This window comes from Suricata suricatta, chromosome 4, assembly GCF_006229205.1.
Source record: "Suricata suricatta isolate VVHF042 chromosome 4, meerkat_22Aug2017_6uvM2_HiC, whole genome shotgun sequence".
NCBI lineage: Eukaryota > Metazoa > Chordata > Mammalia > Carnivora > Herpestidae > Suricata > Suricata suricatta.
The window spans coordinates 66,844,250-66,870,522 of record NC_043703.1 but is presented as its reverse complement, the minus strand read 5'-3'; the positions used below and the strand labels follow the sequence as shown (position 1 = coordinate 66,870,522).

General features: G+C 40.0%; 1 protein-coding gene across 1 annotated transcript in view; it reads right to left on the bottom strand.

The window, feature by feature from the left end:
- STARD13 (StAR related lipid transfer domain containing 13) overlaps window positions 1-26,273 on the bottom strand; it is a 239,471-nt gene that overhangs the window by 36,053 nt on the left and 177,145 nt on the right. The window contains exons 3-4 of the mRNA XM_029936862.1: window positions 24,726-24,807; window positions 2,220-2,283 (exon numbers count right to left, since the gene is read on the bottom strand). Coding sequence (XP_029792722.1) covers window positions 2,220-2,283; window positions 24,726-24,807 — 146 coding nt within the window. The remainder of the gene's footprint in view (window positions 1-2,219; window positions 2,284-24,725; window positions 24,808-26,273) is intronic.

Below are 26,273 nucleotides of genomic sequence, written 5' to 3'. Positions count from 1 at the left end.
TTGATGCAGTAAAATAAAGGAGGAGCCTCTGACTTGTGGGAGCGGCAGATCACAGGAACGCCCACCCCACACACAGGGCCTCCTGCATAACTGCTTGGACCACAGCCCCCGATGCTGGTCATTATTGAGACTCACAAGGTGGTGAAGACCACATGTCGAAATTATTTGAAAATTCAGGCCATGTCTTCTCAATTTACAAAGTGGAAAGCCATATTTTATTCGAGTGCATGCATTTGTGAGGCCTCTGGCTAAGCAGGGGCTGTAAGGGCGAGGGATTTAAGAATGTCAGAATACTGAAGTGACCGATTTACGGGGGAGTTTTTGTGAAGGTAACACACAAACAGCCTAACAAGTGTTATTCGGGCCGGTCTCACATGTGGGTTTTTGAAAAGCTGGTAATAGGGTGAGAATCCAATCGCTCCACTTGGTTGAAAACAAATCATGTCATTTGTTTCTGTTTTCTGTAATACACCGCAGCTATGCAGATCTGCCTAGGAAGCCGTATGGACTGGCCGCGCTTTAGACACACAGGCACGGCTGTGTGAGGTTTAATAAGAGCCATGTGTGGCAACCAAAACAACATTGATGCTCATGCTTCAAATAGTGTGTATGCTTTTTAAGGGGTCTATTCAGCCAAACAGCTGTTGGGACGTTTATTCCCACATTTTTAATTTGTCTTCAGCCTAGACAAATTGCTCATATTTTAATATTTCTCTGGATATTGTTTCTCACCATTTTACCTCATTAGCTTAAATCTTTGGTTTCTAACTCAAACCCCCAATTGTTTTTAAGGTGAGGTCAACCGAAATTCGTTTGCTTCTTTTTTTTTTTTTTTTTCCTTTGGGTGCTATTTTAGAACAGAAATTCAAGATCAAGTTATTTTTAAAGATTGGGTTACTCAGGAGTGACTTAAAATCTATTGGATTTAATGATTCCTCTGTGTAGATGAGGATAAAGAGCACTTTCTTTAGACTCAAAGATGTTTTCTCTGCTTCTTCAAAATATACTGTGGCCTGACTTGTTACACATTGGAGATGTGAAATGAAAAAAAGTAGACCACGATCTTAGTTTTGAATTTCCCAAGAGGATCAATTCACTGAGAGAGAGAGGTCATTCAGCAACAGTGGTTATTAGGAGCCTTGAGTTTGGAGTTAGGCATGCCCGAGTTCAAAACTCTGTTCTGTCACTAGCTTAAAGATCGTGAGCAAATGGCACCCCGTTCAAGCTTTATTTCCTTTGTCTAGAACACGGAGGACCCTACCTCAGTGGATTCAATGAGATCACAGATGGCAAGTACATAACATAGCTCCTAGAAAATAGGAAGTGCTCAATAAAGTACAGCATTATTTTAGAACTGAAGTGTTCAGTCTCATTCCTACAGAGGGAATAGCACATGCTAGTCCTAGAACAGCAGAGTGACTCTTTTTTTATGTTTTTTATTTATTTTTGAGAGACAGAGAGAGGCAGCATGAGTACAGGAGGGTCAGAGAGAGGGAGACACAGAATCAGAAGCAGGCTCCAGACTCTGAGCTGTCAGCACAGAGCCCAACACGGGGCCCGAACACACGAACCATGAGATCATGACCTGAGCCAAAGCCAGACGCTTAACTGACTGAGCCACCTAGGCGCTCTCCTTGTGACTCTTAAAACTGAATGAAATTCCTTGTGACCAGAGAGACGTGTGAGTGGGAGGGATGGTATAGAGGACGCAGGCTCCACATCTTGTTGCTACAACTCCACATGACCTTCCACCATTATGAAATGAACCAGCTTGTGGATCAGCACATCTTCCAGGGGACTTGGAAACAAAATGCTATTGAACAGGATGAAGCAGAAGACATTTGGCATGGACCCACGTGTTCTTTTCTGCCTTCACTTAATCTAGGCATCACTATGGAGTATTTGAGACTGATACGGAGTGGATATTTATGACTAACGAAACTTCTAAAAGATGACCACAGAGAAGTCATTTTATATCTCTAAGCAAAACCCTTTGATCAAAACAAAAGCAAAGTGAAATGGTGAAACAAATAGACATCAGCCTGGATTTACAATGGGACTTATTTATGATGGTTATGATGAGCTGGGGTATTTGGAGAACAAACATAGATGGTCGGGGATTTCAGAATTTTGCCTGGGTTCCTGTTGTTTTTAATCTAAGAATGCAAAATTATTTTTTGTTAATATAGCCATGATCTTAGTAAGGTATAGACACCTACCTTTTTCCTTTGGAAGTTCACATCAAGTTTCATTGAGGCACACTTGTTCAATGTATGTAGTCGTCTAAAAAGAAAGAAAAAGGTAGTGATTGCTACCACTAATAAACCTAAATTTCTTTTCTAATTGATAATTCTCACTTATTCCCAATGAAGTGGAAAATGCAGAAACAAGAAGTTATGTCCCAAGAAAGTACTAAACTCACTCAAGGTATGCTATACAAGTTTTCCTGCTGGCTCTCCAGCCTTCAGGATTGAGAGAACTCTGCTGTGAAGCCTACCAGTTCCTGTCCATTCCCTAATCTAAACCCAGCCTTTTCCTGGCTTCCCTTTCCTTTCCTGGAATGCATGAACAGTCATCTTAGCCTTGCTTTCACCAGCCCCTCCATTCATTTGCCATCTCGATCATGCTAGTCTCCAAATTCAGATCAACTTCACCACCTGTCCTCTCCCCTACTCTTGGGCTGTTGGGTATAAAGGGTAGAATAACTCAGTGCTGAATTATATATGCTGAATTATATATTATATATTAAAATTAAATTGTGTCCCCACCAAAACTTATGTATGTTGAAACCCTAACCCCCAATGTGATTTATGTAGAGCAAGAAGTAATTGAGGTTAAATGAAATCACAGGAAAGAGCGCTGATCCAACAGAATTGGTTCCTTACAAGGGGAGACACCGAAAAGCTTGCGCTCTCTCAATCTGCAGTGTGAGAACCCAGTGAGAAGGTGGCTGTCTGCTAGTCAGAAAGAGTGTGCTTCCCAGGGACCAAGCCCTGTTGGCACCTTGATCATGGACCTTCCAGTCTCCAGAACTGTGAGAAAATAAACGTCTGTTGTTTAAGACACTCAGTCTGTGGTACTTTGTTATGGCAGCCCGTGCTGATGAATGAATACATTTTGATTTTCATCCTCAGCTGGACTCTCAAAATTGCTACTCAGCATTCCCTTCATTTTTTCATCTGGTTGGCTCCCAATCTCAGATTGTGAAAAATATCCCAGTCCCAAAACAGAGGACTTAGCCACTGCTGCTAATGAGAAAATATAACTGATATAAGCTATTAGACATAAATTCTTTTACTAATCCTTTCTTTCATCATAAAAAAAGTGAGGTTCCTATTCTTTTTTAAGCTAATCTTTTCATCTTGTTTTTTTATTTCAACATCTACCACTTCATCTGGGACCATAATACCTCATGTATTCCCTCACCTCAGCAAATTCCCTCAACTGCTGTCTTCTCTTTAAGCTTATCCTTGTCTTGAACAAATTGACTAACCATTTAGTTAGCTACCTAAATAACCTAAGTAATCACACAAACTACCAATTTTCCCCTCAATCCTTATCTTTCCATCAGGCAACTGTACTAACCTACGCCAATGTTCTGTTCCTTGCACTACTCAATAGGCTGAGAACAGTCTCATTTCATTCATTTACTCTTCAATCCACTACAATGCAATTTCCTGAAATGCTCTTGCAAATACCTTTACTATTCTGCTTTATCTGATTATGCTTTAAAAATCATAGTTATTGAATGCATAGGGTTTAAAGAGTCAAACATCACCCCTGTGTCCTTTTCCATTTATATGCCTCTTTGGAGGCAATGTTTTCAGTTGTTTCTTTTGTTGGTATTTACCTCTTAACAACATGTTTATGCTGTTACTTCTTGATTTTTCAGTACAAATCATTATTTATAGACTTCATTCTATGCATGATGGTTTATTTTTTTACCACCTATTCCCATCCTTCACCTACCCCGCATTCACAGTTTATCTTTTATAATTATAGTTATATCATAATCTGTGTTTTTATAAATCAGTATTCAGTTATATTATCAATAATACATATTATTATATTTATTATTGACCACATAAATGCTGTTCACATGTATATCATACTCTGATTACTTTGTCTTCCATTCTCAACTTTTCAGTATCCCAGGAGTTAATAAGCATCTTATTTATTTTCCTTAGTTTTCAATGTATTTATTCCTAAATTCAAACTCAAATAATTCCTCAGCTATCTAACTCCCTAAGTGTGTTAATCTATCAATCTAATTTCCTTGGTGACGTCACTCTCAGAGCCTTCTTCCCTGTCCTAGTCGGGTTTGCTGCCCTTATTTTTATTTTATTTTATTTTATTATTATGGGCTCATCAGATTTCTCAGCACTCAGATTCTCAGATTCTCTTGAGCATGTTTTCTAATATGCTGAAGCTGAGTTACAAAGGAGGCTGGAGAACCTCAATATTTAGAACATAAATGTCATTGGCACTGAAGCTCCCATTTTCAACTCAGTGTCTCACCTTCAACCATGTCTGGTGTCCGTCAGCCTAGGGAACTTCTGTTTTAGCCTCTCCAGGCAATAAACTTCTAGTTTTGTGCTGATGGTGGGGAAGAGAAGTCATCTAGATATAAATTGGGTGAGTAAACCCAGGGCTCTACCTACTTTAAAATAGAATTTCAAACAATTCTCTTCTTTTTATCCTCCCTTAAATGCCAATCCTTATTTTTGAGCTTTTTAGAATCATTGTAGTACAGACTGAGTTTATGATTTACTTCACTGACCACTGACCACTTAGTTTTTATTTCTTGGTTTGCCAGGTTCTCTACTACATTATTTCTGTTTGTCTGCTTTGAAAATTTTGTAGTTGTGGTGTCTCTCTCTGTAAAGAAATCTGCTTTTGTAAAGCAGATAAATCTCTATAAATCAGTGGGAATTTAGAAAGCAAGAAAATTCAGGTGTTCAATCTCTTATCTTTGGTGACTTCTTTTGTATTCTGACTGCTCTGGCTTTAAATTTTCAACTCAATGAGTTCTGGCAATTTTAACTACCCTCAAACAAGGTAAAGAACATTTTTGCACATCGGAAAGTCCTCTTGTGCTCCTTTACCATCAATTCTCCTCACCACCACATCCCTTCCCATTCTCTCAGGAGCTTCCTCTTTCTGATTTCTATCACCCATAGACTGATTTGGCCAATTCTTGGTTATCGTATAAATGGAATCATATGGCACGCATTTTTGTGTGTCTGGCTTTTTTTTTTTTTTTTGAGATTGATCCATTTCATGGGGTATAGTAGTAATCATTCCTTTTAATTGCTGAGAAGTTTCCCATGGTATAAAGATATACAGTTGGTTTATCTACTCTTTTGCTGGTGGATGGATATTTAGGCTATTTCCAGTTTTGACCAATGCCTTTTTGATCACCAAATTCCATATCTTCTTTTTAGCAAATACCTATTTGTAGTAATGGACACTAAACACCACTTTCCATTCCTTAAGACTTTTCTCTTTGGTCTTCAAGATTATGAATTCCCTCATCTCTTTAAATACTATTTCCTTCCTGTCACCAAGTGATACTTGCCCCTTAACTATTAATACCTTTTAGAATTCAGACTGTAGTCTTTTCTTTTTTTATTCTGCATGAGTATACTGAAGTATATTATCCCATCTTAAAATAGACTCTGATGATGTCCGCTCTTCTTTCTCTAACCCAACCACCTCCCTTGAGCCCCAGAGTTACAGTTCTAACTACTCACTAATCTCACCCATTTGTGGGGTTCTGCTGACCCTTCAAACTCAACTTTCAAAACTGAGCTTGCTGAATTCTCTTCAAAACTTGTTTCTGCTACTAACCGTCTTATCTTGATTAAGAGCAGCACCAAGTAGGCCACCCAAATGGAGTCATCTTGACACTTTTCTTCTTTAGGGTCTATATTCATTTGATTACCAAGTCCTGTCAATTACACCTCTGTGGTTTTTTTGAAGTCTTGCCTCTCCTTTGGCCCTATTTTGGTGCCTTCTCATCTTTTACCTAAAATCAGGCAATAGCCCCTTAATTGGTTTCATGGCTACTTCAAACACTTCACACTGAAACCAGTTCTATTTCTCAACTTTTTCTCTTGTCACTCATTTATTTAAAAATATTTGGTGACTCCCCTTATTTTCAGCTATCTTGAGTTTACCCACTGACTACACATTCATTAGTGTCAAATATAATAAGCAACCCTGGATTAGAAACTGATCATTTAGTCTGAAGCTATCTTTAGCACAGGCTTGGCCTCTGCTCTTATAACTGACAGCCTATCTTTTTGGCCAGCTCCACATGTGTCAATTGCTGCCTAAGAGCTAAGAATGGTATGTGAGGTAGATTTTATATATACGTTCTCACTTGGATGTATAATGAGATACAGAAGAGCTTAAATAAATAGATGGTATATAAGAGCTTAAAAAAGTCAATGTTGCTCATTTGGCAGCTCTGTAACAGGTTTTGGGTAAGGATTGCCTGCCATTTGGAAAAGTTACTTTTCTAACAAACTTGTTCTTCCATTATAGTTTGGAAGCACAAACAAACCTTTTTATTCTGTGCAAAAGTTTTTGATCTACTACATACACAAAAGCCATCAAAGGGCTCATCCTCTATATGCCACGTGTTTGAATGTGTTTTCTACTTTTTGACACAAACAGGAGGTCGGTTTCTTAATTTTTAAAACTAGAGACTCAAACAAACTAGATTTGACTACCTAGATTCGGGTCCTTTTCTTTCCCCTAAACCTAGATATTTGCTTGCACTTTAAGAATTGCTCCTCTTCTTGGAAAAAATATTTGTAAAACCTGTATCTTATAAAGGACTTGTACCCAGAAAACACAAGAACTCCACAATAAATTCCATAATATGTCAAAATATCTGAGTTTTTAAATGTGCAAAATATTTGAACATACAGTTCATTTTTTAAATGTTTATTTATTTTTGAGAGAGAAAGAGTGCATGAGCGGGGGAGGGACAGAGAGAGGGAGACACCGAATCTGAGGCAGGCTCCAGACTCCAAGCTCTAAGCACAGAGCCCAATGTGGAGCCTGATGAGGGGCTTAAACTCAAAAACTGTGAGAACATGACCTGAGCCAAAGTCAGCCGCTTAACCAACTGAGCTACCCAGGAGCCCCTTGAACATACAGTTCAAAAATAAGATATTCAAATGGCAAATAAGCACATGAAAAGATGCTTAGTAGTCATGGGAGAAATGCAATTAATAAGACACACTAGAATGCCTAAATTAAAAACTGGCAATACTAAGTTTTAGCAAAGACATAGTACCACTGAAACTTCCATAAGGATACAGCCTCCTTGGAAAACAATTTGGCAATTTCTTATTCAATTAAACATATTCTTAGCATCTGATGCTACTCTTAGTTATTTATATCCAAGTTAAAATAAATCATACATCCATACAAAGATCTGTACCTGAATATTCACGGCAGTTTTATTCAGAAAATAGCCCCAAAGTGGAAATAACACAGAGGTCCCTTAACTGACGAATGGAAATAAAAATTGTGATATACACATAAAAAGAAATATTCAACAATACAAAGGCACTAACTACTGATACATGCAACAGAAGGGATGCGTCTCAGAGGCATTATGTTGAGTAAAAAAAGCCAGACACAAGGAGCATACCCTATATAATTGCATTTATACACAATTTTAGAAAAGGTAGAACTGTAGTGACAGAAAACAGTTCAGTGGTTGTCAAATTTCAGCAACAGAGAACTTTTTGACATAACAGAAATGTTTGATATCATGACTGTGGTGATTGTTACATAACTGTATACATTTGACAAAATTCACCAAATTGTATGTTTTAAGTTGGTGAATTTTTTTGAGTGTAAATTTTACTTTTAATAAAGCTGAATAAAAAATACTGCAAGTGAGTGACATCGGTGGGATTGGTGGAATAAAAGTCTCCAACACTCTGTTCCTCTGTAAAAGTAAGAAGAATATTGGCAATAATTGTCAAAATTAGCTTTTTAAGAACTCTGGAAAGTAATGAAGACTTGCAAAAATCCAAGTACTGTCTATTTAAGAAAAGTGGTTGAACCCATGTAAGAACAGTGAGATTTGAGTTACCTGAACTTGCCCTAGTCTCATGTTTCTTTCCTTAACTTTACAAAAGCTTTGAAAAACAACAGCATCACAATCAGAGTAGCTATGAAAACTGGCGGCCTAGCAGCCACTGGGGAGGGAAGAGTGGGTTTGGCTCCCCCAAAGCCCCATTATTAAAGAACTGTTATAATCTGAGATGCCTGGCAACTGCCTGAATGGCCCTCATTCACAGGACTTACCTTCATTTAACCTGACTCTGAGCTCATCACTGAGAACAGTTTTCCCCCCAGAGTGTTTGTCAAGAACAATCAGCAGCAATTATTTAACATCATAGCTGCCTGAACCAGTGATAACATTTGGGCTAAACAAAATGTGAACCCAAAGGAATAAAAAGGGTAGCTGCAGGAATGAGATGTCCATAGGGGACTTAGAAAAGTTCTAACATATTCTTCGGAATCTAGAAGGACAAGCACATATGAAAAACTGTGTGTATACCTAGACAAGGCATGACAAAGCCCTAATTTCTCACCTCTGCTTGGCATTGTTGATCTGCATAAGCAGGAAATAAAGATAGAAGTATCAACTTCTTGCTGGAACATTGAAACCATAACCCAATATGCACAACGAGGCCTTGATAAAGGCTAGCAGACATACTGGTTCAGGGCATTTAAGGAATCCCCTGTCCAATCATTTGCTGACCACTAAGTTAACCAAGTGGAGATTTCAGTGGTAATACAAAGCAAAGTATTCACACTTGAGAGAATTAGCTGAGGAAAGTCACTGAACTATAGCTAACAACAAAACTTGGGGAGAAGGGATCTGATTTTGAGAGTTAAACACATTATAGAGTTTAAAATACTCAGTATTAAACAAAAAAAATTATAAGACAACAAACAGATTCTAAATTTAGATGGAGAGGCAAAAGATCCAGAATAGCCAACACAATATTGAAGCAGAAAAACAAAGCTGAAGGATTGATACTACCCAACTTTAAGACTTACTATAAAGGTAAAGTAATCAATGCAGTATGATACAGTAAAAAAAAAAAAAAAAAAAAAGCCAAGTAGATCAGTGTAATAGCATAGAGAGCCTGGATATAGACGAACACAAGTATGGTCAACTGATCTGTGACAAAGGAACAAAAGTAATACAATAGAGAACTGATAGCCTTTCAACAAATTGTGTTGAAACAACTGAACACACACACACACACACACACACACACACACACATCCATCTAGATGCAGACCCTCTACCCTTCACAAAAATTAACTCAAAATTAGTCAGAGACCTAAATGTAAACACAAAATTAGAAGACTCCTGGAAGATAACATAGGAGGAAATCTAAATGACCTAAGGTTTGATGATGATAACTCTTAGATACAACACCAAAGACATGATCTATAAGATACATAACTGATAAACTGGACTTCATTAAATTAAGAACTTCTGTTCTTAGAAAGACATTGTTGAGTATGTGAGAAGACAAGTACACTTGGAGAAAACATTTGCAAAAAACATATCCATTAAAGGACTATTATCTAAAATATACAAAGAACTCTTAAAACTTAATAAGAAAATAAACAACTCAATTAAAAAATAGGCAAACAGTCTGAACAGATACTTTGCCAAAGAAGATATGCAAATGACAAATAAGCATATAAAAAATGCTTCACAGCATATGCCATTAGAGAATTGCAAATTAAGATAAAACCACTTATTAGAATGACAAAACTATAAAACATTGACCAGACAAAATCCTGACAAGAATGTGGAGCAACAGGAATGCTCGTTCACTGAAGCTGGGAATGCAAAATGGCACAGCACTTTGGAAGCTAGTCTGACAGTTTCTTACTGCCAAACATTCCCTTACCATAGGATTGAGCAATCACACTCCGTGGTATTTACCCAAATGAGTTGAAAACTTATGTACATATAAAAACCTGCACAGGAATGTTCATAGCAGATATATTGATAACTGTAAAAACCTGGAAGCAACCAAGATGTCCTTCGAGACATGAATGGATAAATTAACTGTGGTGCACCTAGACTATGGAATATTATTCAGTACTAAAAAGACCTGAGCCATCAAGCTACAAAAAGACATGAAGGAACCTTAAATGCATATTACTAAGTGAAAGAAGCTAATCTGGGAAGGCTACATACTGCATGATTCCAACTATATGACAATCTGGAAAAGACAAAACTATGGATACATGAAAAAGATCAGTAGTTGTTAGGAGTTAGGAGGGAGGGCTGAACAGTCATAGCATAAAGGATTTTCAGATTCTGTATGATACTATACTGGTGGATACAAATCACTGTATATTTATCAAAACCCACAGAATGTGTAAGACCAAGAGTGAACCCTAATGCGCACTGTGGACTTTGAGTGATGACGATGTGTCAGTGTAGGGCCATCCACTGCAATGTACCACTCTGTGTGGGATGTTGGTAGTGGAAGAAGCTACGTATGTTTATGCACAGGGTATACAGGAACTCTCTGTACTTTGTCTTCAATTTTTCTGTGAATCTAAAATGGCTCTTTATAAAGTCTATTTTTTAAAGACATAATTGGGGCGCCTGGGTGGCTCAGTCGGTTGAAGCGTCTGGTTTGGCTCAGGTCATAATCTCACGGTTCATGGGTTTGAGCCCCACATCAGGCTCTGTGCTGACAGCTCAGAGCCTGGAGCATGCTTCAGATTCTGTGTCTCCCTCTCTCTGACCCTCCCTTGATCGCGGTGTCTCTCTCAGTCTCTCAAAAATAAATAAAAAACATTAAGAAAAATTTAAAAAATAAAGACATAATCTTTGTTTGATTCATTTAAAGATAATTTTATTTATCTGACTTTGAAATTACTGATGTAATGTGATCTCCATTTCCTTTGGTCTCCATCCATTTGCTCACTAGTTCTCAATCTTATCTACAAAATTATCATTAGAAATCCTGTGCACAATTTCAAATATCAGTCTTCCCTTCAAAATGTATATGTGTGTCAAATCAGCATGTTGTACACTTTATATATTCTACAATTTTATTTGTCAAATATGCCTCAACAATGCTGGAGAAAAAATAGCTGATTTGTTAAGATGAAAAAAAAGAGACACAAAGAGAGAAAACAGTCTTTATGGGGGGTCTGAAGCTAGGTAGACAGTTCAGCGCGATGTAGTGTCAGCCTGTGATTTATTTTGCACGAGGTAAAAGAAACACTGGCTAGACTGCAAGAATACAAGACGGACGAAGTACATATCCTAGAGAGACGTAAATGCCTCTTTAGGGACTGGCTGCCAGGTACAAGAACATGTCAGTATAACAGAAGTATTCAGAGCACTTTATCAAAATGCCTGTGAAATTCTGCTATGAATGCAGCCCATCTTTATTCAGGAAAAGTACTTAGCATCGGTATTTATTTACCTCTAACTTAAGTAATACAAACCTTTTAGATAATCTGAGTTGGTCTAGCAGTGGTTTCCTGAGAAACTATTCCTGCATGAATAACAATTATGATTATAAAACTTACTTTATCTGCTGCATGCATAGTGGGTCTTCCACTGGATTAGAGCCTCGTTTGAGGCAGGAACCACAATTTATTCTTTTAATCTGAATTAGGCCTCGCAGGAAATTTTACACACGATCATTTCAGTAGGTTTTTCTTTCTTAACCGAACATACTTTGTTTACATAGTCCAATCAGTGATTGATTTTAAGTAGTTGCAATAGACTGTGCAGAGTCTGAATAACAGAATTCTTCTTCCCGGCTGAATATGACAGGCTAAGGACTGCATCTTATTTGCATCCCTAATGCCTAGCACTGGGGCTGGCTCAGAGCAAAACCCCTCAGTAAATTTTTCTAAAGAAACTTTAGAGCTTGGCGATCTCTGGGGACAATTTGGACTGATCCTTTGATTTTCAAATGAGAAGTATAAGGATCTGAGAGGACCACTTGCTCAAGAGAGCCTCAGATTAGTTAGCGAGCGAGGACTCCTTGCCAGTGATTTCTCTGCTCCTGCCTACCCAGGAAATGAGAGCATAGTCCTGTACCTAGTGCAGGCTAATAAATGGTAGTTTTCTTCCCCTCTCCTTTATTCCATGGAAAAAGTAAATCCATGACACACAATGAAGCTTGTCCACTTGGCAGTTTGAGCAAATTAGATTTCTGTTTTAACATATGCAAAGCAGTTTGATTCTTTCAGAAGAAATGTCACAACGATATCACTGCAGAATCTGTTAATTTCTAGTGCGGTCTTCAGAATCCTTGAGAAGGGCTAATACATTAGTAAAGGGGAAATAGAAATCTCATTTTAAGTGTGAAACCAGGGGTTCTAATGGGAAAATCAGTAAGAAGAAGAGAAGTCCAGACTCATTCATCCAACAGTGCACTATGTCCCAGGAACAAGGGTAGGAGCAGGAATGCAGAGGTGAACAAGATGTGGTCCCTGCTTTTGAGGATCTCACAGTCCTGCATGCGATATGAATTTGGTAGATAAGAAGCAACTCACTTCCTGAGTGCATAAGGACAAAACCTCCCAGAGGAGGTAATATTTGAGCAAGCCTAGGAAGGGCTAGGAGAAATTTGCTGCTTAGGCAAACATTAAACATTAAAAACAATAAAAAAAGAGCAATCTGTGGGTGATGGGAAACAACGGAAGGATATCAGACAGGAGAGTAGCATAATCAGATGGCACATTACAAACCTAAGTGGTGGCAGGATGGAGAACGAGCTGAAGAACGTTAGGACATGTTTATGATCGTTTGGGTGCAAGATGGCAATGGGAAGTTGAGCAGATGAAGATTTGGTCTTTGATGTGGAAGCTGCAGAGGGGAGAAACAGAAGATGACACCCAGATTTTGGGCTTTGTCATTGTGCCACGGGACATAGAAGTCAGTGACTTGGGAATGTCAGTAGAGAGCTGGGAAGGAGAAAATCAGAAGCCTATGTTTGGATGTGCAGACCCCCTTAGGAATGCTGCGCATAATGGTGACTTACTCAGAAGGTATATAATAACTGAGCCAACCATCCTTAGGGACTTCAGAACCCTGGAAACTCCAGTGTGTCAGGCACAGGAGTCCAAGGAGCCAGGCTTGGAGAAGGTGTGGTCAGAAACATAAGAGGTCAAGTTCTAGAAGCCATGGATGAGCATTACAGAAAAAAGTGAGTAGATGGGTTTTTAAACAATTTTTAAAAATGTTTTTATTTATTTATTCTGAGAGGAGAGAGAAAGAGAGAGAGAGAGAGAGAGAGAGAGAGAGAGAGAGAGAGAGAGAACGTGCATGCTAGCAGAGGAGGGGCAAAGAGAGAGAGGGAGAAAGAGAGAATCCCAGGTAGGCTCCACAGTCAGTGCAGAACCCAATGTGGATCTTGATCCTGTGAACTGTGAGATCATGACCTGAGCTGAAATCAAGAGTTGGACATCCTTTAGATGGTTCATCATACTGGATACTTAAGACAGAGTAAGTGATGTACAGCTTAAAATATGTCTTTTTTAAAAAGTCTTTTTTTAAAAATGTCTTATTATTTATTTTTGAGAGAGAGAGAGAGAGGAGAGAGAGAGAGAGAGAGAGACATAGTGCTAGAGGTAGAGGGTCAGAGAGAGAGAGAGAGAGAGAGAGAGAGAGAGAGAGAGAGAGAGGCAAAGAATTCAAAGCAGGCTCCAGGTTCTGAGCTGTCAGCACAGAACCCGACTCAGGGCCTGAACTCACCGACTGAGAGATCATGACCTGAGCTGAAGTCAGATGCTCAATCGACTGAGACGCTGAGCCACCTAGGCGCCCCTTAAAATGTGCCTTTTGGATTTAGCAGTTAGCAAGGGCAGTTTCAGAGAAACCCGAGGAAAGCGGGCTGAGGGGCAAGTGTACTCAGAAAAAGTGAAGACAGACCATGAACACAGGGTTCTTTTAAGGAGTCTAGCTAAGAAGAAGAGATGTGTGGTATTTTCTGGAGAAAAGGAATAATTCATCGTGAGATAATATTCTCTTCACATGTAGAAGCAATAAAATAATTCTTGAACTGACAGGCTATTTTCTTCCAGGTTTCAGTTCAACGTAACAAATATTTATTGAGCTCCTGCTCAGCACAAGGCCACGAAGCACCCACGCTACACGACTGAGTAAGACACAGTCCGTACAATGGAGCACTCGGAAGCCTGACTGCGGGTCCTTCCAGTGATGTCCAGCTAGCCAAAGCCCAAGTGGGGCGATGGCCCGCGTCAAGTCCCGCGGTGCACAGACTGCCGTGAGCACCCAGGGGAAGAACCCCAGGAAGGAGGTCCAGGAAGGCGGGACGTAGGGACCATGCAGAGCAAGGAGGGCTTGCTGGGAGGGCTGGGGGGTCTGTGAGCAGTATATGAGCCGGAGCATCTGCGGGTGACAGGAGGGCGGTCCCCGCCGTAGGTCAGAGGGTTCTTCCACTCACACTGCAACAGAGGCCTGCCTGCGACACACAGGAGGGCCCTCTGCCTAGGGATGTACAGGAAAGCAAAACACACAAAAAAACCCCAAAATCCTTCCCCTCCTCACTTTTCAGATTCATATCTTATAGTTAAAACTACCAGACTTTAGAGGTCTCCCATGCTGATGTAACGGCCAGTTTCCTGTGATATTTCTAATATTCCTGCCAAAGCCATGAGAGGAAGAACAAGCAGAGGTACAAATTCATCTGTAACACTCGATTCTGATTAGAGCCCGCTTGGCCTGAACTTCTCACTCTGCACCCAAGAGTCAGGGCGGAAGGTATCTGACCCTGTCCACTTAGGAGTGTTCCAGGCGTGGCCCTCAAAGACGTTCAGAAACAAAGTCCCCGAGAGACTCCTGACCCCAGGAATCAAAGGCAAGGGGGAGCAGGGGCTCCTCCTCTCCAGGCGGGGAGCACAGGGCCTGGGAAAGGTCTCCCCGCAGCCCTGCGGCCCGGGAGTTCACAAACCCGACTCCGCAGAGCAGGAGGGATAACTGTGCCAGACAGACAACTCTGGAATGTAACTCTGCAAGGGTGGGGCCTTTCACAACACAGGCCTTCCAGCAGGAGGGCTTTATGGTGTCTCAGGGAAAAGCAGAGGCAGAAGTCCACAGGCGGCTGTCACGGTGCCCCCGCTAAGCCAGGGAGGGCCGTGCCTCTCTGCTCCGCTGAGCTTCTCAGCCCTGCTGCTCTCCCGCCGTCGGCCACGCTGCCCCACAGCGTGGACCCCTCCTCAGGCCACCATCCCACACACAGCTGTCCTGGAGAGGAGCTGCAGTGTGGGAGGAAAACAGTTAAACACAGACGGACTGAGCTCCAGGAGGAAAATGAAGTATCTGTCTGTTGTCCTCCAGGGAGAGAGGATGCGTGTCTGGAACTGTGTGATTTGTAAAATGATTTTTTTTTATTGAGATATAACTAACCTCTACCACTGTGTTAGTTTTCGGTGTGCATCCTAATGATTTGATGTGTTATATGTTGCAACATGATCATCACACTATGCAACATCCACCACCACACATGGTTATGTTGTTTTCTCATAATGAGAACTTTTAAGATTTCGTCTTCTGAACAACTTTCAAGTACACAATACAGAATGGTTAACTAGAGTCACCAGGTTGTGCACTCCATCTCCAGAAAATAATTTTAAAAATGTGCTCTAATGATCAAGGACTCAAGGAAGAGTGTAAGGTCCACTGGAAAATCAGTAAGGTTCAACAGCCACAGGGGCCCAAGGGTAAAGAACTTCAAAAACAAAAGATGCAGGTTTTCTTGGACTTCTTTAATTTGCAGGATTTGAGACAAGTTTTAAATTCACATATGCCTGCACCAGAAAAATCAGATAGCGTGTGCTTAGCCTTTAACTGTTCACAACTGCAGCTAATCCAGATAATTTCTCTAGTGAGATCTGGTCTAAGGGGAAGCAAGGGTCACAACTAGAGGTGTCTCTGAGAGGTTCAAAGGCGGAAAGCAAAGCAAACACTGGTCAGGAGTACTTGAGCACTCACTTTGGGCCCTGGGGTTGGGTCTCAGCTCCTTCCCCAGTTTGCCTTCCACCATATGGGCCCGCATGTTTCAGTCCTGGTCCTCTTCAGCTCTCCTTACTGTCCCTGGGGGACGTCATTCACTCTCAGAACCTTCAATATCCGCATACTTTGCATCTCTGTCTCTGGCTGTGGTCCCCGGCCAGCTCCAGACCTGCATGTCCGACTGCACACTGCACATCTCCTCCTGGTCCCAGCCCCCCAGGTACCTCAGCTCCTCACCCCTTCCCCTGCTCGGACCCTGGCCAGACTCCATGGATGTTCCCTGCTTCGGGGAAAGGAACCACCACCCCGGCTGCCCCAACCAAGGCGTCTGGTCACGCTTACTTCGGAGTTACAGTAGTATGATAGCAACTGTTACTCATAGGTTCTTGTAAGAATTAAATGAGACCAGTGTATGCTACTAAGCAACAGTAAGCACTCACTAAATGTTAGCCACTGTTATCTATTATTTAACTGGCAAAGCCACCCACTTTTAAAAACATTGTTAATGTTTTTAATAATGCAACACAAAATATCTAATATATGTAATTAAAATATAACTCTCCCCTCAATCTGCTGTTCTGTTTTGTGGTTTCTTGTGTATTCTTCTTGAAAGTTTATACACATAAAAATTATTGAGTAGCTGGCTGGAAAATTTTACACAAGAGGCCATTTAAAAATACAAAGATCAATATTTTTCATCTATCTATATTCATATCTACGTCTACATCTGAAGTACCCCATCTCTGCCTCTGGCAGGTCTGTACCCCAGGCCTGCGTGGGTGAGGCTCATGGTGGAGGTGGGAGTTTGGATAAAGATGTCCTTCCTGCACACTAATTTAGTTTAAAAAAAGTTAAAAGTTCAAAATAGGCACAACACAACGTCATGTGTTCTTGTCTGGGTAATCCCTACGGGCCTTTTAGGGTCATTTTTCTAGGATCTGAAACCCCTTTCCTTGCATCTCTACTCATAGTGATCATACCATTTGTCCAAGTAAATAGTAATTTACTCATTTCTCAACCTTGGCATAACTGGCATTTGGGGCCAGACAATTCCTGCTTACAGAGGCTGCGCTGTGCATTCTGGGAGGTTGGGCAGCACCCCTGACCACCATCCACGATGGCGGTAGCATCACCCCGTTGTGATGAGCCGAAGTGTGTGCCTGGATGTAGAGAGGGGAGCAAAGTGCTCCTCCCCTTCCAGGCCGAGGCCCCTGCATCAGCCTGAGGCCTGAGGGCTGGGATTCTGTCCTGCCGGTCTCCGCAGCCCAGAGAGGCCCTGAAGTCACAGCGTCGTGAAGGGAGCTGAAGGAACCAGTGAGAAGGGGCTCCTACTCTCCCGACAGTAAATCAGATCTGATCTCTTCGCAAAAGAACAGTGTGCTTTCAACTATTATTATTATGATATTTATTTATTATTACTTTTAAAATGTAGTTCCATGAAGAATAAGGTGGAAATGCAACCATAATTTCTATTATTGGGATTTATAAGTCAAACTCAGGAAATCACAAGGCACCACAGACATCTTTGGAAAAATTGCCTTCCAAGGAAGAAATGGAAAGTATTCCAAGCTGTATTTCATAAGAAGACCTCAGCTCTCCTTGGAAACTCCAGAAGCAGCCTGCCTGGCTTTGTATCCTAGCACCGCCATTCACTAGCTGTGCGTGGGCCAATTATTTTATACCTCGGTGCCTCAGTTTCCTTGTCTGTAAAGTGGGAGTCATGTTAGTTAGACCCTATTTTATAGGGCTCTTATGGAATTAAATAACTACGTATTTGTAAAGTGCTTAGAGTAGTGCTTGGTACGTAGTGAGCACTTTGTAAGTATTTTTTTTTTTTTAGTAAAATCACCACTCACTGGGATCTGTAATTTTTATAGCTCAGAATTTTAAAGTTGGAAGTGACCATGATTATCCTGTATCCTTCCCTCAATGATTTATCCAAGCTCTCAGTCCAGCTAATTGTGACATATTATTATATGACATAACAAAATATATAATACTGTACATTTCAAATACTCTAAAAGGTGAAATATTTAAAATATATCTCAATATTCGTAAAGACTGCCATTATTTAATATTATTAATGTTATGTAACATACTCAGAGATGTGCATTTGTGTGTAGAGGTAAATCATAAATATCATTTTTGTCAGCACCCTCCCCCACCTGTTCCCTGCTCCATGTGAAAACCAGGGTCATTAATTATCCTTTTAAATACAAAGGGCACTTGTGGGGAAGAGCACTGGGTGTTATATGGAAACAACCTTGGTAATAAACCATATAAAAAATAAATACAAAGGGCAGTGATAGATGCACTCTATAATCAATTCCATATCTCCACAAAATGTTACTGAACAAAATAATGCCCACGATACAGTTGACTAGTATTTGTTAACAACATAAGTTATGCGGATGGCTTACTGTCCTAATACTAAATTAGAAGCTCAGAGATCACTTGAACATCAAGGCCCTATGATCAGTCTGAGCGAATACCATAAACCAAAATGCGAATAGAACAAATGACTTATCCTTAAAAATCTCATTTAGGGACTCTGATTTGCTGCAATTTGCTTTAAAGGTGACAAACTTTTCAAGCTATTATTGACACCTTGGCTATTTCTATGTTCTGATAATGGTTACCAGTTTCAGTAACCATTAATCATAAATCTAAGGTACTTAGATTTGCAAATATCTTTTCATTGCTCATAGGGGAAAATATTTTTCAATTAGGAATTCCATCAAAGAACATCAAAACAAAATTATAATTATGGTTGGTAAAACAAGAAGCTGCACTACTCTAATTTTCAGTAACAAATATTTATAGAGTACCTACTGTGTGCTGAAACTTCAGACTTGCAGAAGTAATGGTAAGACATGGTTGCCATCCCGGAAATTCACACTCTAGCAAACACAGCAAACCTTATAGTGTTCCAGACCTAAAACCGGGAGCTCCACATCCATGTATTCCGGGCCACGTGTGGGTCCTCCTTGCCATCAACATCCTCAGTAAGATATTTTTCCAACCAATCAAAAAGTTAACACTCTTCAACAACTCACTAAGTGTGGGGCGCCTGGGTGGCTCAGTTGGTTAAACATTCAACTTCGGCTCAAGTCATGATCTCAACATTCCTGGGTTGGAGCCCCACGTCAGGCTCTGTGCTGACAGCTAGTTCAGAGCCTGGAGTCTGTCTTCAGATTTTGTGTCTCCCTCTCTCTCTGTCCCTTCCCTGCTCGTGCGCATTCTCTCCCAGAAATAAATAAAACCTCACTAAGTATAATTAGGACCTAGGATTAACTGTCTGTCTACACAAGTGAGACACTTCCAGAAAACCAATGGCGAGTAAAAATTCTTGTCATGGGTGACATTTGCAGGAGACTTTCAGCTCTCTTGTCTTCATTTGTCTTCGGGGCAGAAGCTACCTGCCCTCTGGCTATGGTTTCCTTTGTGATTCTGTGTTAGCTCAGAGCTTCAAATATGCATGAGAAATGTGTAGCCCACAAAGGTTAAAAATAAAATAGGAGACCAACTCTAATACTGTGTCTACAGTGCGCCAGTAAGAAAATGAATAAAATCACAACCCCTTACTGCTGCTCTTCAGGCATCAGTCATTACAGACCATGTGAGTGGGCGAGTGTCTAATTAACCACTCATCAATCTCAGATCTCAAAGTTTTATAAGTGCTGTCATTCCCCCCAGGCTGAAGGTCTTCCTTCTGCCTGCTTTTCGCTATTGGTGTCCTGGTGGAACTTGTAGTGAAGGGAAGGAAACTCCGTATGGGTCCCTGTTAGCCAAGCCACCGCCATCTCTGCCCCCTTACTGTGCCGGCCACCTTGCTGGGACTATTTCTTTGGCCTCCCTTCCATCCACCATTCCTATACCCCAAAAATCTCAGCTCACACACTTCCAGCCAAACACTTTTCTTATTTCATAATATTTTTGGAGACATAGTTATCATAAGACTTATTCCAATTCTAACAACCTCCTGCCACGCTGGCCATTTTTACATGAGCTGGTCCCCTGTTAAGAACACGGTTGGTGTCTGGCATTGCTGCACTGGCACCTTTTTATGCAGCAACACCTTATGGCGTTTGTATGGCGTTTGTCTGCACGGATCCTGCAGGGAGGGGTCACGCATGCTACAGGAGAAGGCTTCCTGATCTTTCTGGCTGACACTAATAGCATTATTCAGAACTTTATATCTCTAAGTGATTTCATATTCGTTGTACTCGGTCATCTTTATAATGTGTCTGAAAAGTATTTTTAAAATTTTTATTTATTTATTTATTTATTTACTTATGTTTAAACTTTATTTATTTTGAGAGAGAGACAGAGAGAGCAAGCAGGGGAGGGACAGAGAGAGAGAGAGGAAGACAGAATGCCATGCAGGCTTTGTGTTGTCATTGAGGACAGAGTCCAACATAGGGTTTGAACTCACGAACTGTGAGATCATAGCCTGAGCAGAAACCAAGAGTCAGATGCTTAACCAACTGAGCCACCCAGGTATCCCATGAATTGCATTTTTTTAAAAAATAGACTTTGATGGAAAAGTTCAAAACTTAGTCAAGGCATCTCAGATCACAAGCAACAGTGAACAGTTAAGGATTTATTTACCACCCAAATGTGTGAGATGCAAAGATTGGCCCACTTAGCAATGTCACCAATAAATACAGCTGCACAATCAGAGATAGTGTTTGCCTTTGATGTCAGGTCTCCTCAAACTGATTTATAGATTCAACATAATCCAAATCAATATTCCAGAGAGTTTTTAAGATAGATTATCAACAAGTGTTTTTAAAATTTATATGAAAAGGCAGAGGTACTAGAATAGCCAAAACAATCCTGGCAAAGAAGAACCAAGTTGGAGGATGTGTATTACTGGATTAGAAGATATACATAAAGCTAACTAATCCTGTGTCATGTTAATAAAAGGTTAGACATACAGATAAATGGAATAGAACAGACAGTCTAAAAACGGTCTTACACATACATGGTCAATTGATTTACATTACAGGTGCAAAGGCAATTCAATGAAGAAAGTATAATTTTTCAATATGGTATCAAACCAATGGGACATTGATGTGCAAAAAAATGAATCTTGAGCCATACTTTGTACCTTATAAAAAATTAACTTTAAATGGACAATTGAATTCAATGTAAAACATAAGACTAAAATTTCCAGAAGAAAACAAAGGAAAAAATAGTTGCGACCTTACGTTAGGCAAAGATTTCTTAGATATGATTAAAATTATGGAAAAAAATGATAAACTGGATTTAAGCAAAATCTAGAGCTTCTGTTCTGTGAAAGACACTCTTAAGAGATCAAAAAAACAAGCTATAAACTGGTAGAAAACATTTGCAAAACCCATATCTGACAAAGGACCTATACCTAGAGCATATAAGGAATTCTTAAAAGTCAGAAATAAGAAAACAAACAACCCAATTTTAAAAATGGGCAAAAGACTTGAACAGACACTTTACCAAAGAAGGTATGGCAAATAAGCACATGAAAAGACATTCAACATCATTAAGGAAATGCAAATTAAAATCCTAATGAGTTAGTAACTGTAGACACTTATTAGAATGGCTACAAACAAAACAAACAATACAGGCCCTGGGGGTAAAAGGTATAGCATAGGGAATATAATCAATGGTATTATAACAGTGTTATAAGGTGACAGCTAGTAACTACACTTGGGATGAGCATAGCATAATGTTTGGACTTGTTGAATCACCATGTACATCTGAAACTAATGCAACATTGGGTGTCAACCATACCTCAATAACAAAACAAAAACTGACAGCACCAAGTGGTGACTAAGATGTGGTGCAAACGGAACTCTCAATCATTGTTGGTGAAAATCCAAAGTGATATGATCACTTTTGAAAAAACTAGTGATTTCTTAAGAAGTTAAAACACAGTTATCAAATGGACTCCATAATCCCATTCCTAGGATTTTACTAAAAGAAATGAATACTTATGTTTACACAAAACATTAAAAAAATTTTTTTAATATTTTTTTTTGTTGTTTATTTTTGAGAGACAGAGAGAGACAGCGCTAGCAGGGGAGGGTGAGAGAGAGAGGGAGACACAGAATCTGAAGCAGGCTCCAGGCTCTGAGCTAGCTGTCAGCACAGAGCCCCCCATGGGGCTTGAACCCATGAACCATGAAATCATGACCTGAGACAAAGCCGGACGTTTAACCAACTGAGCCACCCAGGCACCCCTACACAAAACCTTTAATATGAATATTTATAGTTGCTTTATGACCACCAAGACTGATGACAACTCAAATACCCTTCAGCTGGTGAACGGACAATGTAGTATAGCCATTATGATGTTAATACTACTCAGTAATGGTGCCTATTCATACACCAACAACGTGGATGAATCTTAAGTGTATTACACCAAGAAAAAGAAGCCAAGCTCAAAAGGCTACATAGTGTTTGATTTCATTTATATGGTATTCTGGAAAAGGCAAAACTACAGGTACAAAAACAAGATCAGTGGTTGCCAGGGGGGTGGGATTAGGGTTAGAGGCTTATGACAAAGGGGAACTAGGAAGTTTTGGGGGGAGATGGAGCTATTCTTTATCTTGGTTGTGGTGGCAGTTACATGTCCCGGGGCAGTTCTCAATTCTCAAAAACTGTTCACTCAAAATAGTGAATTTTACTTTGTAAGTACATATGACACTTTGATTTAAAGAAAGCATATGGGGGAAAATGATAATGCAATAACTAAGATACAAAATTATTTTTTTTAATGTCAGCTAGCAAACATCCCCTTGGTTAACACTAAGAGGGAAAACTCAGAAGCGTGTTGCAATAATACTGCTTTGAGTGAAATCTCCTGAAGGGTGATGCTCTTGCTTGGGGGGAACCTCAGGCATCCGGAAGAGAAAACACTACTTTTCTAATTCATTACCTTTAAGAAGTTGCAATCAAACCATCCATTCTCTCATAAACCCTCAAAAAAGGGCACTTTGTGCCATTTATTCGTGCCATTATTTGTTTTCTAATCCATATAGCCTGTTCCTATAATTTGTGGATTGAAGAGTTCTTTGCTTTTTTACTCACATAAACAAACCGATAGTACTGTTTTCCTTAAACATTCAGAGATCACTTCTTAATGCAAATCTATTTTCTCTTCATATAGGAACCACAGAACACATACAAAAATATGTATGTCTGAAGACTCAGGAGGCTAACATTATTTACACACTATCCTAACATACATTGGTCTCTCTTATCTTTTTTTTAATGTTTATTTATTTTTGAGAGAGAGAGAGAGAGAGAGACAGAGCACAAGCAGGGGAGGGGCAGAGAGAGAGGGGGGTAGACACAGAATCCAAAGCAGGCTCCAGGCTCTGAGTTGTCAGCACAGAGCCTGACACAGGGCTCGAACTCATGGATGGCAGGCAAGTTCATGACCTGAGCTGAAGTCAGACACTTAACCAACTGAGCCATCCAGGTGCCCCAGTCTCTCTTATCTCGACAAAAGTTTTGCTCACCATTGCTTTCCAATTAAACTATCATCCTTCTCTGTCTGGATTAGAAATTGTAAGTACTGCGTTTTAAGGTCAATTCAACTCATAACTGTGGCTGTGTGGCCATGGAAAAATAACTCACCTCCTGTAACTAATATTTATCTCCAGCCCTGACCTCTCTCCAGGGCTTTCATTAGGAAACTTCAAATTCCTATGAACACATACTGTCTCTCACGCAGCATTTAACTGTTCATGGATATTGGTTACATTGGCATCGTTTCCTATCACTAGAATTACAATTATCTGTTCATGTATTCATGCTTTATTTCTTCAACCAGATTTCTCCAGCAAAATTATAAATTCTTTGAGGAGAGGGAATTCCTCATATACATCTTTGTTTTCATCTAGCATCTATCGCATAGCAAACATTTAAATATTTCAGGTTGCTGATATAATTACTTGAGCTTACACACTCTAGTTTACTCATAAAATCACTTGACTTTGCAAAAAATACAGCCGAGTTTTGACATACGCATGGAGTTTTTCAGGACCTTCTCTGGCTAATCATGCTGTGGCCTTCCCTGCTAACTAACCCATCCCTGACCCCAATCATCACAGTCTATGGCTTCATCTTAGTTTTTTCATAGCACTGAACACTCTTTTTTTAATTTTTAATTTTATTTTTTATGCTTTTTATTTATTTTTGAGAGATGGAGAGAGACAGTGTGAGCAGGGGTGGGTCAGAGATAGAGGGAGATAGAGAATCTGAAGCAGGCTCCAGGCTCTGAGCTAGCTGTCAGCACAGAGCCCGATGCGGGGCTCAAACCCACAAACTGTGAGATCATGACCTGAGCTGAAGCAGGATGCTTAACCGACTGAGCCACCCAGATGCCCCTGAACACTCTTTGAGATAACCCCTCTCTCTCCTTCTCTCTTTCTCTCAGACTCTCCTTTTCTTTTTCTCAATGTATTTTCTGAAGCCTCTGACTAGGATTTAAGCTTCATGAAATCAGGGACCAATCATGCTTACTGTGGTGAGAACCTAGACCCATGCCTGGCATATAGTAGGCACTCAATAAATACTTATGGAGTCACTGAACTTGCCCCTCCCTACAGTAATACCTGATGGAGACTGCACATAGTAACAAAAATACTTCATGATTTACCTGTAAAGAGGTTCTACAAGGTCCTTTTCAAGAAACTCATGATCATTCTTGACCGACAGAATGTTGATGGGAAATTGGGAATCTGAAAAAAGAGAGAGAGACAAGGGAGTTTTATGAGTCTTGTTTTTATCTGAATGGGCACCAATATCTTTTGGCCACCACGTTTCTGTAAACGTGACTGGTTTTGGCTGTTGCTTCCCCATCATTGGATGTGCTGCTAATGTTTAAGATAGTAGGCACTTTAGTTTTATCAAAATAAATGCTTTAAATTTTTTTGATGTTTATTTATTTTTGAGAAAGAGAGAGAGCGCCTGGAAGAGGCACAGAGAGGAAGGGAGACATAGAATCTGAAGCAGGCTCCAGGCTCCAAGCTGTCAGCAGAAAGCCTGACGTGGGGCTCAAACTCATGAACCATGAGATCATGACCTGAGCTGAAGTCAGACCCTTAACTGAGTGAGCCACCCAGGTGCCCAAAAATAAATGCTTTAAAGGATACAAAAGAAGTCCTTGGATTGGACTGAATATTAAGTGAATGCATTGTGTGGTTCATCATAATCACAGACATTAGCCTACATGAAGAGCTTTTATACTCTTACCAGCCACTTAACGTCACCAACTTTTATCTTGATCAGTTCATGAAATACTTTGTTTGGAAGATTTTTTTTTTCTTTAGAAAGGAAATTTCCAAAAATACTCAAAGCTCAGTGGCCACAAATGTGTTCTTTTGTAGCAAAATTTTGAGCTACTTTAGAATATCAGCAAAATACTCAAACAACTAATTCTATCCAAAGAGCTAAATTCCAGCATCATGACTTTTCTCCCACAGACTGACTATTCAGCCAACTCTGGAGGTCAAGGGCAATACTCAGGATGCAGTGTTAATTTTAGGTACCTTATTCACAGAGGTAAAAATCTGGGGATCATTCTAATAGAGGCCATGGGCAGATTTAACAGACAATGTCAAATCATCATCACTATCCTGCCATTCTTTTTCTCTCTCATTTTATATTTTGCACTGCCTCCACCTTGCCAATCATAATAAATCTAAAGGTAGATAAATCTTATTATGAATTGGAAATAGAAACAATCTCTTCTGGTGATAAAAGTAATGTGAGTGAATTCAAGATGGTGCCGGAATGAAGACTGGCTTGTTCTGCTCGAGAGGGAGTGTGTGTAGCAATGAGAAACACAGACACCGAAGCCCAAGGACCTTGGCTTTGAGTCCTGGCACTGCTAATCTCTAGATGTGGACCTGGGGACAATGGACCTAACCTCTTCTGGGCTTGTGTTTCCCCATTTGTAAAATGGGGATGATGACAAGTATAATATTTAACTTCTGGTGTTCAGAATAGTAAATGAGTAGTATAGGCAAAGTGCTCATAGGAAGACCTGGCACACACAGTGTGTTCTCTATAAGTATTTGCTCTTTCTTATTATGTTTCTACAACACCTATGGCTTAAATACAGTTTGACAGGCATCATTTACTTATGGCACAGTTCTTTCCCTTTAGAAAGGAAATTTCCCAAAAGCCTCAAAGCTCAAGGGCC